The sequence below is a fragment of the Oncorhynchus nerka genome, linkage group LG26 (assembly GCF_034236695.1).
Source record: "Oncorhynchus nerka isolate Pitt River linkage group LG26, Oner_Uvic_2.0, whole genome shotgun sequence".
Classification (NCBI taxonomy): Eukaryota; Metazoa; Chordata; class Actinopteri; order Salmoniformes; family Salmonidae; genus Oncorhynchus; species Oncorhynchus nerka.
In genome coordinates this window covers 31,450,895-31,468,366 of record NC_088421.1, presented here as the reverse complement: position 1 = coordinate 31,468,366, position 17,472 = coordinate 31,450,895, and the positions used below count along the sequence as shown (strand labels likewise).

The 17,472-nt window shown below is 44.8% G+C and overlaps 1 protein-coding gene across 1 annotated transcript in view; it reads left to right on the top strand.

Annotated features, from left to right (window-relative positions):
• Window positions 1-17,472, top strand: part of LOC115127309 (protein kinase C alpha type-like) — a 103,790-nt gene that overhangs the window by 69,339 nt on the left and 16,979 nt on the right. The window contains exons 4-9 of the mRNA XM_065010424.1: window positions 2,475-2,631; window positions 2,724-2,858; window positions 4,174-4,267; window positions 11,653-11,799; window positions 12,049-12,222; window positions 17,185-17,276. Of these exons, the coding sequence (XP_064866496.1) occupies window positions 2,475-2,631; window positions 2,724-2,858; window positions 4,174-4,267; window positions 11,653-11,799; window positions 12,049-12,222; window positions 17,185-17,276 (799 nt within the window). The remainder of the gene's footprint in view (window positions 1-2,474; window positions 2,632-2,723; window positions 2,859-4,173; window positions 4,268-11,652; window positions 11,800-12,048; window positions 12,223-17,184; window positions 17,277-17,472) is intronic.

The window sequence follows — 17,472 nt, the reverse complement described above, 5'->3', positions numbered from 1 at the left end:
ATGACACCCAGAGAGGCTGTGTGGTATTTACGAGGCTAGCCCAGAGCCATGGTGACTATATATATCTCTAATAGCTGGTTCTTATTTGAACACACTTTTTGTTTCCCTCTGTATGTGGTTGTTTATTTCATTCAACAGTGTGCTTCAAATAGGGACCCTTCAGGAGAACATTACCCGGTGTTCTCACGCTGTTTCCATAGAGGACCCTTCAGGAGAACATTACCCAGTGTTCTCACGCTGTTTCCATAGAGGACCCTTCAGGAGAACATTAACCAGTGTTCTCACGCTGTTTCCATAGAGGACCCTTCAGGAGAACATTACCCAGTGTTCTCACGCTGTTTCCATAGAGGACCCTTCAGGAGAACATTACCCGGTGTTCTCACGCTGTTTCCATAGAGGACCCTTCAGGAGAACATTACCCAGTGTTCTCACGCTGTTTCCATAGAGGACCCTTCAGGAGAACATTACCCGGTGTTCTCACGCTGTTTCCATAGAGGACCCTTCAGGAGAACATTACCCAGTGTTCTCACGCTGTTTCCATAGAGGACCCTTCAGGAGAACATTACCCGGTGTTCTCACGCTGTTTCCATAGAGGACCCTTCAGTTCTGAACTGTAGACCTTGTCACCATGGTGAAGTTGACCTGTTGGGTCTATATCCAGAAGACCCAGCGCTGACTGTCTCTATGAGTTGGTTGTCACGCAAACTGACAGCTGAGAAAGTACAGGGTTATACAACAAGACATGATGATGAAATGTTGCTTTTTGGGAGTTCCACTTCATTTTACAGTGGTTAACACGGCCTGGATTCATAAGGAGTCTGACCAGTAAGAGTGCTGATCTAGGACCTCGTCCAACCTGGTTCATGTAATCTTATACATTATGATTTCAAAATAAAAACTGATCCTGATTGTCATGGTGAATATGTGCCCAGGACTTCAAACTACGTCTCTACCTGTGACTTGCTCACTTCAGAAGTAACAACATTAATTAACTCCATAATTCAATATGTGATAAACATGAATGTTAATATCAACTCTGTTTTATACAAGTGATCCATTAAAGTGGGATTACCTTCCTCACCTTCTTCACCTTCCTCACCTTCCAGCTGCTTTTGTGCATGTTGAGAGATACTCAACTTAGACTCCTTTCCTCTCCGTAAATGATGTTGTACACTTTGCTTTAATTATTTTCTTTGTCAAGTGACTGGTCAAAGATAATTGTTACCATGTGCACTCAAATGAGCAGGTGCACTCTCTCTCTCTCTCTCTCTCTCTCTCTCTTGCTCTCTCACATGAACTTCTGCCTTTTCTGTCTCTCACTCTCACTCTCTCTCTCTCACACATGAACTTCTGCCTTATCTGTCTCTCACTCTCTCTCTCTGTCTCTCTCTCACATGAGCCTCTGCCTTTTCTGTCTCTCACTCTCACTCTCACTCTCTCTCTCTCTCTCTCTCTCTCTCTCTCTCTCTCTCTCTCTCTCTCTCTCTCTCTCACATGAACCTCTGCCTTTTCTGTCTCTCACTCTCACTCTCTCTCAATTCAATTCAATTCAAGGGCTTTATTGACATGGGAAACATGTGTTAACATTGCCAAAGCAATTGAGGTAGATAATATATAAAAGTGAAATAAACAATAAAAATTAACAGTAAACATTACACATACAGAAGTTTCAAAACAATAAAGACGTTACAAATGTCATATTATATACATATACAGTGTTTTAACAATGTACAAATGGTTAAAGGACACAAGATAAAATAAATAGGCATAAATATGGGTTGTATTTACAATGGTGTTTGTTCTCCTCTCTCACATGAACTTCTGCCTTTTCTGTCTCTCTCTCTCTCTCTCTCTCTCTCTCTCTCTCTGTCTCTCTCTCTCTGTCTCTCTCTCTCTCTCTCTGTCTCTCTCTCTCTCTCTCTCTCTCTCTCTCTCTCTTGCTCTCTCACATGAACTTCTGCCTTTTCTGTCTCTCTCTCTCTCTCTCTCTCTCTCTCTCTCTCTCTCTCTCACTCTTGCTCTCTCACATGAACTTCTGCCTTTTCTGTCTCTCACTCTCTCTCTCTCTCTCTCTCTCTCTCTCTCTTGGTCTCTCACATGAACTTCTGCCTTTCCTGTCTCTCACTCTCACTCTCTCTCTCTCTCACATGAACTTCTGCCTCATCTGTCTCTCACTCTCTCTCTCTGTCTCTCTCTCACATGAACCTCTGCCTTTTCTGTCTCTCACTCTCACTCTCTCTCTCTGTCTCTCTCTCACATGAACGTCTGCCTTTTCTGTCTCTCACTCTCTCTCTCTGTCTCTCTCTCTCACATGAACCTCTGCCTTCTCTGTCTCTCACTCTCACTCTCACTCTCTCTCTCTCTCTCTCTCTCTCTCTCTCTCTCTCTCTTGCTCTCTCACATGAACTTCTGCCTTTTCTGTCTCTCACTCTCTCTCTCTCTCTCTCTCTCTCTCTCTCTCTCTCTCTCTCCAGTGGGGGAAGCCAGGAACCTGATCCCCATGGACCCTAATGGTCTGTCTGACCCCTACGTGAAGCTCAAGCTCATCCCTGACCCCAAGAACGAGACCAAACAGAAGACCAGGACCATACGCTCCTCACTCAACCCCACTTGGAATGAGTCGTTCAGCTTGTGAGTGTGTGGGTGTGTGTCTTTGAGTGCACCGTGTGTGTTCATGGCATGTGTGCCTGTGTGTTTACATTCCCACTCTGTGTCCCCCCCAGTAAGCTGAAGGTAATGGATAAGGACCGCCGTCTGTCTATAGAGGTGTGGGACTGGGACCGTACCACCAGGAACGACTTCATGGGCTCAATGTCGTTCGGTGTGTCTGAACTCATCAAGTCCCCCGCCTGCGGCTGGTTAGTGATCCTTCACACACAGACAAGTGCCCAGGCACACACACACATATACACACACATATACACACACACACACACATATACACACACACACACACATGCACACACACACACACACTCACACACACTCTCTCACACACACACACACACACACACACACACACACACACACACACACACACACACACACACACACACACACACACACACACTAGTGTTCTTGTTCATTCATCCTTTACTTATATAGGTAGCTGGAAGTTTTCCAGTCCGATCCAATGGCTGATACTATTTCATAATATGAAATAGGTCCATACTGTTTTCAAATACAAAACACACTCAGTGAAGTACAGCCTGTTGGACAGTGCCAACTCCATTCATTCATTCATTCATTCATTCGGACAGACAGACAGACAGACAGACAGACAGACAGACAGACAGACAGACAGACAGACAGACAGACAGACAGACAGACAGACAGACAGACAGACAGACAGACAGCATCCCTCTGGGCTCTAATGCATAGACCAGTTGTTGTTGGGATTTTTTTGTCCGGCTGCTGTGACAAGCCTGGATGGGCATACGTAAACACTCTCTTTTAATGATAGCATACTTCCATCAGTTAGCCTGATTCAACCCTGACTCACAACTAAGTGCTCAGCGTGTCCTTAGCCTTGCTAGAAGCTGGGGAGAAGATCCAGGACTGGGAAGGAGACCATTGCTTCCTGGAAAGACCTGGGCCCACTAGTGCTTAATGCTTGGCATCGGCAGGCATCACTGTAGACGATGACGGTGGTGATGATGATGTGTGTGTTTGGCAGACATTTTAAAGAGGTGTCTCTGTGAGTGTATACAGATGGTCCCTGATGCTTAGTAATGAGGTGTGTGTGTGTGTGTGTGTGTGTGTGTGTGTGTGTGTGTGTGTGTGTGTGTGTGTGTGTGTGTGTGTGTGTGTGTGTGTGTGTGTGTGTGTGTGTGTGTGTGTGTGTGTGTGTGTGTGTGTGTGTGTGTGTGTGTGTGTGTGTGTGTTCTGCCAGTGGGGAAATGTGCCAGAATGGGTACACATCAGATCAGCCAACTGTAAACAGAGATATCCATTCTGCTGGCATTGCAGTATCGATGCTAGACTTACTATAAACACATTATACATATCAATACAGAGCACTGCCAGCTGCAAAACCTCTATTGAGTATCACTGATGCTTACATTTGTGTTTGGTCCTGGTCCAGTATAGTGAAGTCAACAAAGATCATTTTTTAAATTGGTTAACCTGATTGATTGACAGATTCTGACAGTGCTGCTGTGGTCCACTCTGCAGGTACAAGATGCTGTGCCAGGAGGAAGGGGAGTACTACAACGTTCCCATCCCTGAGATCGACGATGTCAACATGGAGCTCAGGCATAAGTTTGAGGTGAGGAGAAGAGGATCATGGGATTTGTAGTCCATCAACCACTCACTGGGAAAGACATTAGAGAGTGTGTGCGTGTGAAATTCTAGGAATTACATATTTCTTTTTTAGATCTCTGGATGGAATAATAATTGGTTACTGTCACATTGTTGAATAACAATCTTGCCTCCCACCAAGCAGTCTTCTCACTGTCACACACACACACACACACACACACACACACACACACACACACACACACACACACACACACACACACACACACACACACACACACACACACACACACATACAAACACACATACACACATACACACACACACACAAACACACACGCACATAAATACCTAAACACTCTCCCTTAACAAATTGATCATTTCCTGATTCCAGAGCTCTCGGAGATACTGAGCCACCATGATGATGTTGTTCTCTCTCTCCTCTTTAGCTGTGTGATTGAATATTACTCTCTCCTCTTTAGCTGTGTGTTTAAATATTACTCTCTCCTCTTTAGCTGTGTGTTTAAATATTACTCTCTCCTCTTTAGCTGTGTGTTTAAATATTACTCTCTCCTCTTTAGCTGTGTGATTGAATATTACTCTCTCCTCTTTAGCTGTGTGATTGAATATTACTTGGAATGAATGCTCTCAGAGTACTACTAGCCTCTTTCACATTTCTCTTTTTCTGTCTATTTTCCTCTGTCTCTTTAATCCATACAAACTACTGACACAGTACCACCGGGCAAAACCATATGACCTCCTTTCCTCGCGTAGTCTCCTGTCCTGAAACCAAGTCTCCTGAGACCTACATGTAGTTGGGTTGTTTTAATTCTCATGTCGCTCTATTCAACAGCCTTCACATCCCTCCAAGGCCAGGGTTTTCACAAGTCTGGGTGGGTTGCCTGGGAAACCAGAACATCATCATCAGGAACAGAGAGAGAGACAGAGAGAGAGAGAGAGAAAGAGAGAGAGAGAGAGAGAGTGTGAGAAAGAGAGAAAGAGAGAAAGAGAGATGCCTCTACAGGTGTATAGTATCATTAGAATATTGTAGCTCTTGATCATGGTGTCCGTTGCATATTGTGAGAGATGGTTTTGACATTCTCTGTATGTGCTGATAATGCCATCCTTTATTAAAAATAAGCTGTTAATAATCATGGATATCGAAGCGCTTTAAAGGGGTGGTGGGGACTTACTACCACTGTAGCTTCTCTTTCCTGTCTCTTCTAGGCCTGCCAATTAAACCACTACCTCAAGGTAGCTCTTCTGCCCCCCACCTCTCCTTTAACCATCCCTCCTTTTCCCACCCTTCTCTATCAGCTCTGCAGTCTCCTCTTGTCTTCTTCCATTGATGTCTCACACCTCTCCTCTGATGGTTTGAGTAGCGCTCAGCTTCTTCAAACGTGATTTACTAACAAAGATGCCAAGTTTGTACAGGTCAGGTCATGTGGTTAGGAGCAATTCCAGACCTGGTCTGCTATGCAAGAGAAATTCTCACATTTTCACTATTACGTCACACATTGTACACACACACACACACACACAGACACACGCATAAACACACACACACAAACACACACAGCGTTGATGTTAGTAAATCTGTGGACCACACAGACCTCTGGAGGGGTCCTCATCCTCACCATCTCAGGCTCAGCAATGCACTGTCATTGCCCAGGAGAGCAACACCACTGCTACTCATTGGCTAAGACTGACAATGACCCCTCCTTATTGGCCAGTAGTGTGGTCCGCAGCCCGCCTTCTATTAGTCCATCACAAGCCTAGACTATAGAAGGCTAATAAGTGGTTAAGCATGTGGGCATGTGTATCGTGATGAACTGTCCTGTACATGCACGCCTTGGTGTGTGCACACACTCTCCTCCACAAGGTGGCAACATTGGATTGGATTCAATTGTATAGGTTTGTGTGTGTGTGTGTGTGTGTGTGTGTGTGTGTGTGTGTGTGTGTGTGTGTGTGTGTGTGTGTGTGTGTGTGTGTGTGTGTGTGTGTGTGTGTGTGTGTGTGTGTGTGTGTGTGTGTGTGTGTGTGTGTGTGTGTGCGGTAAACTCAATGGGCAAATGCTCTCACAAAATCTATTGTATGTTTCACATTGTCTAACTTCTCATCTACGTTAAGCTTTTTTGTTGTACAAACTAAACTTCAGATTCCAACACATTACATATAACCATCATTGGAAAGCATTTAAGTCATAATATCAGCTAACATAAAACTGTAGTGACATAGTAAGTAAGTACTGTAGTGAGTACTTACTTAAAAAGTGCCTTTTTAATGCTTTGCGTACATAAAAAAAGAAAACATTGCACCTTGTGTTTAATTGCCATTCTGATGTTGACCACTAGAGCTAGCTGCTCTTTTTCATACCAATAGCCACTAGATTGGAAACCAATAACACCACCTAACACTACCAACCCATTTAGTCAACGTTAATGTCAACACACCTACCTATAATCTCCCTGTAGGTCTAACATGATGACGTTCTGAAGTTCATGCTTGTTGTTGGTGGTGTGTCGGTGCAGTAAAGGGCCGGTCCTGATGCTCTGCTTGCATTAGCCTCTCCTGTCTATAGACTGGTTTAGCGTCTGTCTCTGAGCAATCATACATCAGTCAGCCCACCTTTATGCCCCACTTCCACTGGGACCTCCCAGTCTCTCTCTGCATCCTGCTACAGAAGCTGGGTCTAGAACGCTGTCAACCATCATAAGAGCCACTTGAAAATGAATGCTCTGTGCATCTTACAAAATCCCCAGCGACTTATATTATACGATTTTGAACAATTTTTATTTTATTTTATTTTATTTTATATTTCACCTTTATTTAAACAGGTAGGCTAGTTGAGAACAAGTTCTCATTTACAACTGCGACCTGGCCAAGATAAAGCAAAGCAGTGCGACACAAACAACAACACAGTTACACATGGAATAAACAAACATACAGTCAATAACACAATAGAAAAAAAGTAGATATACAGTGTGTGCAAATGAGGTAAGATAAGGGAGGTAAGGCAATAAATAGGCCATAGTGGCAAAATAATTACAATTTAGCAATTAAACACTGGAGTGATAGATGTGCAGAAGATGAATGTGCAAGTAGAGATACCGGGGTGTGAAGGAGCAAAAAATAAAATAACAGTATGGGGATGAGGTAGTTGGATGGGCTATTTACAGATGGGCTATGTACAGGTGCAGTGATATGTGAGCTGCTCTGACAGCTGGTGCTTAAAGTTAGTGAGGGAGATATGAGTCTCCAGCTTCAGTGATTTTTGCAATTCGTTCCAGTCATTGGCAGCAGAGAACTGGAAGTAATGGTGGCCAAAGGAGGAATTGGCTTTGGGGGTGACCAGTGAAATATACCTGCTGGAGCGCGTGCTACGGGTGGGTGCTGCTATGGTGACCAGTGAGCTGCGATAAGGCGGGGCTTTACCTAGAAAATACTTATAGATGACCTGGAGCCAGTGGGTGTGGCGACAAATATGAAGCGAGGGCCAGCCAACGAGAGCATACAGGTTGCAGTGGTGGGTAGTATATGGGGCTTTGTTGACAAAACAGATGGCACTGTGATAGACTGCATCCAATATGCAGAGTAGAGTGTTGAAGGCTATTTTGTAAATTACATCGCCAAAGTCAAGGATCGATAGGATAGTCCGTTTTACGAGGGTATGTTTGGCAGCATGAGTGAAGGACGCTTTGTTACGAAATAGTAAGCCGATTCTAGATTTAATTTTGGATTGGAGATGCTTAATGTGAGTCTGGAAGGAGAGTTTACAGTCTAACCAGACACCTAGGTATTTGTAGATGTCCACATATTCTAAGTCAGAACCGTCCAGTGTAGTGATGCTAGACGGGCGCGCAGGTGTTGGTAGCGATCAGTTGAAGAGCATGCATTTAGTTTTACTTGCATTTAAGAGCAGTTGGAGGCCACGGAAGGAGTGTTGCATGGCGTTGAAGCTCGTCTGGAGGTTAGTTAACACAGTGTCCAAAGAAGGGCCAGATGTATACAGAATGGTATCGTCTGCGTAGTGGTGGATCAGAGAATCACCAACAGCAAGAGCGACATCATTGATGGATACAGAGAAAAGAGTCGGCCCGAGAATTAAACCCTGTGGCACCCCCATAGAGACTGCCAGAGGTGCCAAAAACAGGCCCTCCGATTTGACACACTGAACTCAGTCTGAGAAGTAGTTGGTGAACCAGGCGAGGCAGTCATTTGAATAACCAAGGCTGTTGAGTCTGCCAATAAGAATGTTGTTGATTGACAGAGTTGAAAGCCTTGGCCAAGTCGATGAATACAGCTGTACAGTATTGTCTCTTATCGATGGAGGTTATGATATCGTTTATGACCCTGAGCGTGGCTGAGGTGCACCCATGACCAGCTCTGAAACCAGATTGCATAGCGGAGAGGGTGTGTTGGGATTCGAAATGGTCGGTGATCTCTTTGTTAACTTGGTTTTCGAAGACCTTGGAAGGCAGGGTAGGATAGATATAGGTCTGTAGCAGTTTGGGTCTAGAAGAGGGGGATGACCGCAGCAGCTTTTCAATCTTTGGGGATCTCAGACAATAAGAAAGGGAGGTTGAACAGGCTAGAAATAGGGGTTGTAACAATTTTGCCTAATAATTTTAAAAGGGAGGGTCCAGATTGTCTAGTTTTGCTGATTTATAGGGGTCTAGATGTTGACCAGGGTAGGGGTGGCCAGGTGGAAAGCAAGGCCAGCTGTAGAAAAATGCTTATTGAAATTCTCAATTATCGTGGATTTATCGGTGGTGACAGTGTTTCCTATCCTCAGTGAGGTGGGCAGCTGAGAGGAGGTGCTCTTATTCTCCATGAACTTTACAGTGTCCCAGAACTCTTTGGAGTTTGTGCTACAGGATGCAAATTTCTGTTTGAAAAAGCTAGCCATTGCTTTCCTAACTGCCTGTGTATATTGGTTCCTAACCTCCGTGAAAAGTTGCATATCGCGGGGGCTATTCGATGCTAATGCAGTACGCCACAGAATGTTTTTGTGCTGGTCAAGGGCAGTCAGGTCTGGAGTGAACAACGGGCTATATCTGTTCCTGGTCCTACATTTCTTGAATGGGACTTATTTAAGACTGTGAGGAAGTCCCTTTTAAAGAATAACCAGGCAACTTCTACTGACGGAATGAGGTCAATATCCTTCCAGGATACCCGGGCCAGGTCCATTAGAAAGGCCTGCTTGCTGAAGTGTTTAAGGGAGCGTTTGACAGTGATGAGGGATGGTAATTTGACCGCAGACCCATTACAGACGCAGGCAATGAGGCAGTGATTGCTGAGATCCTGTTTGAAGACAGCAGAGGTGTATTTGGAGGGCAGGTTGGTTAGGATGATATCTATGAGGGTGCCTGTGTTTACGGATTTGGGGTTGTACCTGGTGCGTTCATTGATAATTCGTGTGAGATTGAGGTACATCAAATTTAGATTGTAGCATGGCCGGGGTGTTAAGCATGTCCCAGTTTAGGTCACCTAACAGCACGAGCTCTGAAGATAGATGGGGGGCAATCAGTTCACATATGGTGTCCAAGGCACAGCTGGGGGCAGAAGGTGGTCTATAGCCAGCGGCAACGGTTGGCCTTCATCAGAGTGTCAAGAGTCTTTCCCTGGTGTCCAGAGACAAATTTCAACAAATTAAAAAGACCTAGTTATCGAAAAGACAAAGTCAACTGGTCCTTTAAAAATTGCAGTTCATTTTGTCAAATCGTGTTTGTATTTTTCATCAGGTGTGCATTCATCACCAGAATCATAATAGAATCAGGACCGTGATAGTGAGTCTGGTCCAAGGCTTCAGTTCTTTCTGAAATGCAATCATAGACAGCTAGTTGGCCTGGCAACAGTTGTCTCTCTGCTGGGTGTTAGTTTCCTTTTTCTCTTGTTATCTGAAAGAAACAGACAGCGGTTGGAGCTGCAGTGGTGGCCGGTGAGCTCTAATTGCCCTCTGTGTTGGGGACATGGCAGTCCAATCATTGTCACAAAGGGGCACAGAGACACCCCTACTGACCCACACCCATGCCTCACAATAATGCCAAATACTACTCTGGATAACTGTCAATCAAATGGCAACAAATATATTTTTTTATGCTCCAATCAGTCGATATGAAACATCAAAACATCTGAATTGTTCTGTTATTACAACTTTTGGTTATCAAATCTTTATGTTGTCTTGGTGCTTCTGCATTCATTTTCTGAATTAGTTTGTGTTGTTTGGGATATAAATTGGTTCTGAAGCTCTATAGGAACTTGTTATTACCATCTCCCTACTAGCTATGAAGTAGCTTCATCATGGGTCCATTCTGAAGCCTTGAAAATATGTAGATCTTAATAGCTGTAAGCCTATCGTCAAAGCATAGCCCCACTAGAGCATGGTAGCAGTCTATTACCATGGCATCTATCCCAGTGTTAAAGCTACCATAAAGCAGACAGATGAGTGGAAATAGTGTTTGTGACTCTGAGGAATATTACCTGACTCCAGAACAGCTGTTATGGAACTCCCACAAGTCCCAGAGCACCAGACTATACTTTCTGACTGACTCTCTGTCAGTCTCATAGGCAGGAGACAATTAAAGGGGCAATCTGTTCTTTAAACAAAACCAAAGTGGACACCCCTCTGCTTTTTTGGGTAAACACCTGAGGGATAGGGTTAGGGAAATGTATTGACAGAGCTATGGATGCAAGAACTGACCATCCATCTGATTTTAACTATTTTAACTATTTTGAATCTATACAGTGTTTGTTTACAATTAGTAAATCAATCTTATATTTTGGGTTCTGATGACAGTTGAACTACTCTCATGAGGCATTTCTAAGTTATATTCTTGACGAATCAATGGATATATATAATTCATTTAAAAGTCCCAAAATGGATGTAGCAATCGCAGATTGCCCCTTTAATGCTTGGTCTCAACTCTGTTCCACACCAATAGACACTGGATGAAAGGCAGCTGAGCACTGGGTTGCATTTGATGCTGTCAGAATCAGAAGAGTAGGATTTCATCATGTTGGTTGTGTGAAAGAAAGAATCTGGATGCATCCCAAATAGCCCCCTGTTCCCTTTATAGTGCACTACTTTAGACTAGAGGCCTATGGGTGCCATTTGGGATACGTTCTCTCCCTTAAGGACAGATAATTTACTTGGCAGGCTGCATCAAGCACCTCATGCCATTTTTGTTATTTTGTTTGTTGGATGTTGAGTCATGTCTGTGGAGCATGTAGAATGAATTGTAATATGTGGGGTTAATAAAATGTGGTGTAACAAGTTTGTGTGTGTGTGTGTGTGTGTGTGTGTGTGTGTGCGTGCGTGCGTGCGTGCGTGCGTGCGTGCGTGCGTGCGTGCGTGCGTGCGTGCGTACGTACATGTGTTTTGCGACGTAGAAAGCCAAGCTGGGCCATGGGAAGAAAGTGATTACGCCAGCAGACCACAGACGGTTCAGCTCGGACCGCACCATGCCCGGAATGGACCGTGTCCGACTCAGTGACTTCAACTTTCTGGCTCTGCTGGGGAAGGGCAGCTTTGGCAAGGTACGAGAAGGGGCTGGGAATGTAACATGTGAGTAGTTGAATTCATTAGACGTTGAGGCATCAAGCTGGACCAGCAGAACCAATGGCAGGGATAATTTTTTACATATTCGGTAGACTACTTTTGAGGTGTGAAAACATCTGACAAACTTATATTTTTGGAATGTAATGTCCCTTTAAGGTTAGGGTTAGGGCTAGTGGTGTAAATCCCGTGGAGAGAAAGCACCTTTAACCCCAGGTGTCCCTGTGTAGGTGATGCTGGCAGAGATGAAGTCCACAGAGGAGCTGTACGCCGTCAAGATCCTGAAGAAGGACGTGGTGATCCAGGATGATGATGTGGAGTGTACCATGGTGGAGAAGAGAGTCCTGGCCCAGAGAGACAAACCACCGTTCCTCACTGCACTCCACTCCTGCTTTCAGACTGTGGTAGGTACTGTACACACACATGCACACATGGGCATACATACATGGACTTACACATGCACGCACGCACGCACGCACGCACGCACACACACACACACGCACGCACGCACGCACACACACACACACACACACACACACACACACACACACACACACACACACACACACACACACACACACAGGGGATTCCCAGTGGGACTAAGGGGTTCAGGGGTCATCCTGCAGCTGAATAATAGAGGAGGCCTCCTCAGTGTGTTCTCATCACTCTTTCATGAACCTCTCACTGAGAAGAAACAGACAGAGCCCTTGACGATGCATCTCCACACCCTCCTGTAGAGCACGGGCTTGTGTGTGAAGTCCTCACAAGGATAAGAAAACAAAGACAGTTCTGCCAAGTGAAGACATTTTGCCTGTCCCCACAAGGAACATTACTATTTTAGGCTTAGGGGTTGGGTTTAGGTTTAGGGTTAGAATTCGGGTTAGGGTTAGAATTAGGGTTAGGTTAAGGGTACGGTTTAGGGTTAAGGTTTAGGGAAAATAGGATTTTGAATGGGAATCAATCGTTTGGTCCCCAATACGATAGTAAAACAAATGTGTGTATTTAATGTGTATATATTTATTTTGTGTCATTGTCTTTGTGCGTGTACACGGCACACACTGCTTCAACACAGTGGCCAGTGAATTGAGTGAGTTGAACCTCTCCAAACAACCCCATCATATAGATCTACAGAGCAGAGGGAGCAGAGAGAGAAGAGAGGCCTCTGTCTTCAATCAGCCCTGTGGAGAGTCCTGCTCCAGCCTCTCTGTCTGTCTGACTGACAGATGACTTATAAGGCCTTTCATAAAACAATAAACCACTCAGGTCTGAAGGTTACACCTGACACCTGCTGGGCTTTCATACACTTCAGGGATGGATTATGGGACTGTTGGTCTTCTATGTTGTGTACATCAGCAGGGTACTGATGAGGGTACAAACCTACTGTGTTTTGTTTCCTCCGTTGACGTCTGTCAGCTTTCTATTTCTGTGGTTCAGGTAGGACAGGTATTAATAGGAGGCTGTGGTTCAGGTAGTACAGGTATTAATAGGAGGCTGTGGGTCAGGTAGTACAGGTATTAATAGGAGGCTGTAGGTCAGGTAGTACAGTTATTAATAGGAGGCTGTGGGTCAGGTAGTACAGGTATTAATAGGAGGCTGTAGGTCAGGTAGTACAGTTATTAATAGGAGGATGTAGGTCAGGTAGTACAGGTATTAATAGGAGGCTGTAGGTCAGGTAGTACAGGTATTAATAGGAGGCTGTAGGTCAGGTAGTACAGGTATTAATAGGAGGCTGTAGGGTCAGGTCAGGTATTAATAGTGTACAGGTATTAATAGGAGGATGTAGGTCAGGTAGTACAGGTATTAATAGGAGGCTGTAGGTCTGTGTTATTAATAGGAGGCTGTGGGTCAGGTAGTACAGGTATTAATAGGAGGCTGTGGGTCAGGTAGTACAGGTATTAATAGGAGGCTGTGGGTCAGGTGGTATTAATAGGAGGCTGTGGGTCAGGTAGTACAGGTATTAATAGGAGGCTGTGGGTCAGGTAGTATAATAATAGGAGGCTGTGGGTCAGGTAGTACAGGTATTAATAGGAGGCTGTACAGTTATTAATAGGAGGCTGTGGGTCAGGTCAGGTATTAATAGGAGGCTGTGGGGTAGTACAGGTATTAAATAGGAGGCTGTAGGTCAGGTAGTACAGTTATTAATAGGAGGCTGTAGGTCAGGTAGTACAGGTATTAATAGGAGGCTGTAGGTCAGGTAGTACAGGTATTAATAGGAGGCTGTGGGTCAGGTAGTACAGGTATTAATAGGAGGCTGTGGGTCAGGTAGTACAGGTATTAATAGGAGGCTGTGGTATTAATAGGTCAGGTAGTACAGGTATTAATAGGAGGCTGTGGTCAGGTAGTACAGGTATTAATAGGAGGCTGTGGGTCAGGTAGTACAGGTATTAATAGGAGGCTGTGGGTCAGGGAGGCTGTGGGTCAGGTACAGGTATTAATAGGAGGCAGGTATTAATAGGTAGAGGTCAGGTAGTAGGTATTAATAGGAGGCTGTGGGTCAGGTAGTACAGGTATTAATAGGTAGTACAGGTATTAATAGGAGGCTGTGGGTCAGGTAGTACAGGTATTAATAGGAGGCTGTGGGTCAGGTAGTACAGGTATTAATAGGAATAGGAGGCTGTGGGTCAGGTAGTACAGGTATTAATAGGAGGCTGTGGGTCAGGTAGTACAGGTATTAATAGGAGGCTGTGGGTCAGGTAGTACAGGTATTAATGTGGGTCAGGTAGTACAGGTATTAATAGGAGGCTGTGGGTCAGGTGTAGGAGGCTGTGGGTCAGGTAGTACAGGTATTAATAGGAGGCTGTGGGTCAGGTAGTACAGGTATTAATAGGAGGCTGTGGGTCAGGTAGTACAGGTAGTTATTAATAGGAGGCTAGGAGGCTGTGGTCAGGTCAGGTATTAATAGGAGGCTGTAGGTCACAGGTATTAATAGGAGGCTGTGGGTCAGGTAGTACAGGTATTAATAGGAGGCTGTGGGTCAGGTAGTACAGGTATTAATAGGAGGCTGTGGGTCAGGTAGTACAGGTATTAATAGGAGGCTGTGGGTCAGGTAGTACAGGTATTAATAGGAGGCTGTGGGTCAGGTAGTACAGGTATTAATAGGAGGCTGTGGGTCAGGTAGTACAGGTATTAATAGGAGGCTGTGGGTCAGGTAGTACAGGTATTAATAGGAGGCTGTACAGGTCAGGTAGTACAGGTATTAATAGGAGGCTGTGGGTCAGGTAGTACAGGTATTAATAGGAGGCTGTGGGTCAGGTAGTACAGGTATTAATAGGAGGCTGTGGGTCAGGTAGTACTGTGGGGTAGTACAGGTATTAATATTAATAGGAGGCTGTGGGTCAGGTAGTACAGGTATTAATAGGAGGCTGTGGGTCAGGTAGTACAGGTATTAATAGGAGGCAGGTAGTACAGGTATTAATAGGAGGCTGTGGGTCAGGTAGTACAGTACAGTAATAGGAGGCTGTGGGTCATAGGAGGCTGTAGGTCAGGTAGTCAGGTATTAATAGGGTATTAATAGAGGCTGTGGGTCAGGTAGTACATTAATAGGTGGGTCAGGTAGTACAGGTATTAATAGGAGGCTGTGGGTCAGGTAGTACAGGTATTAATAGGAGGCTGTGGGTCAGGTAGTACAGGTATTAATAGGAGGCTGTGGGTCAGGTAGTACAGGTATTAATAGGAGGCTGTGGGTCAGGTAGTACAGGTATTAATAGGAGGCTGTAGGTCAGGTAGTACAGGTATTAATAGGAGGCTGTGGGTCAGGTAGTACAGGTATTAATAGGAGGCTGTGGGTCAGGTAGGTAGGCTGTAGGTCAGGTAGTATAGGTATTAATAGGAGGCTGTGGGTCAGGTAGTACAGGTATTAATAGGAGGCTGTGGTCAGGTAGTACAGGTATTAATAGGAGGCTGTGTAGGTCAGGTAGTACAGGTATTAAGGTAGTGTACAGGTAGTACAGGTATTAATAGGAGGCTGTGGGTCAGGTAGTACAGGTATTAATAGGAGGCTGTGGGTCAGGTAGTACAGGTATTAATAGGAGGCTGTAGGTCAGGTAGTACAGGTATTAATAGGAGGCTGTAGGTCAGGTAGTACAGGTATTAATAGGAGGCTGTAGGTCAGGTAGTACAGGTATTAATAGGAGGCTGTAGGTCAGGTAGTACAGGTATTAATAGGAGGCTGTGGGTCAGGTAGTACAGGTATTAATAGGAGGCTGTGGGTCAGGTAGTACAGGTATTAATAGGAGGCTGTGGGTCAGGTAGTACAGGTATTAATAGGAGGCTGTGGGTCAGGTAGTACAGGTATTAATAGGAGGCTGTAGGTCAGGTAGTGTACAGGTATTAAATAGGAGGCTGTAGGGTCAGGTATACAGGTATTAATAGGTGTGGGTCAGTACAGGTATTAATAGGAGGCTGTGGGTCAGGTAGTACAGGTATTAATAGGAGGCTGTGGGTCAGGTAGTACAGGTATTAATAGGAGGCTGTGGGTCAGGTAGTACAGGTATTAATAGGAGGCTGTAGGTCAGGTAGTACAGGTATTAATAGGAGGCTGTGGGTCAGGTAGTACAGGTATTAATAGGAGGCTGTGGAGTACAGGTATTAATGGAGGCTGTGGGTCAGGTAGTACAGGTATTAATAGGAGGCTGTGGGTCAGGTAGTACAGGTATTAATAGGAGGCTGTGGGTCAGGTAGTACAGGTATTAATAGGAGGCTGTGGTCAGGTCAGTACAGGTATTAATAGGAGGCTGTGGAGGTAGTAGGTCAGGTAGGGTATTAATAGGAGGCTACAGGTATTAATAGGAGGCTGTAGGTCAGGTATTAATAGGAGGCTAGTACAGGGTATTAATAGGAGGCTGTAGGTCAGGTAGTACAGGTATTAATAGGAGGCTGTAGGTCAGGTAGTACAGGTATTAATAGGAGGCTGTGGGTCAGGTAGTACAGGTATTAATAGGAGGCTGTGGGTCAGGTAGTACAGGTATTAATAGGAGGCTGTGGGTCAGGTAGTACAGGTATTAATAGGAGGCTGTGGGTCAGGTAGTACAGGTATTAATAGGAGGCTGTGGGTCAGGTAGTACAGTTATTAATAGGAGGTTGTAGGTCAGGTAGTACAGGTATTAATAGGAGGCTGTGGGTCAGGTAGTGCAGGTATTAATAGGAGGCTGTGGGTCAGGTAGTACAGGTATTAATAGGAGGCTGTGGGTCAGGTAGTACAGGTATTAATAGGAGGCTGTGGGTCAGTCACTACAGAGGTGTTCTATAAACACTACATCCTGCCTTTCAACTTTTGTGAAGGTTTGTTTGATGTTGATGACTCTCTCTCTCTCCCTCGCTCCATCTCTGTCATCTCTATCTCTCTCCATCTCTGTCATCTCTCCTAGGATCGTCTGTACTTTGTGATGGAGTATATTAACGGAGGGGACCTCATGTACCACATTCAGCGTGTGGGCAAGTTCAAGGAGCCACAGGCAGTGTAAGTTACAGTCTGTTGTCACTGGCTATAGCCCCAGCCATACATATAGACCTAGCTCACCTATAAGACAGGTTTAAGGTCAATAGTGCACAGCATCTATATCCTCAAAGTCAGCTCTCTGTAAATGGATGTACTGTATTATCAACCTGGTATTATACCTTTCTGTAACATCTACTGTTTTGAAAAATCATCACAC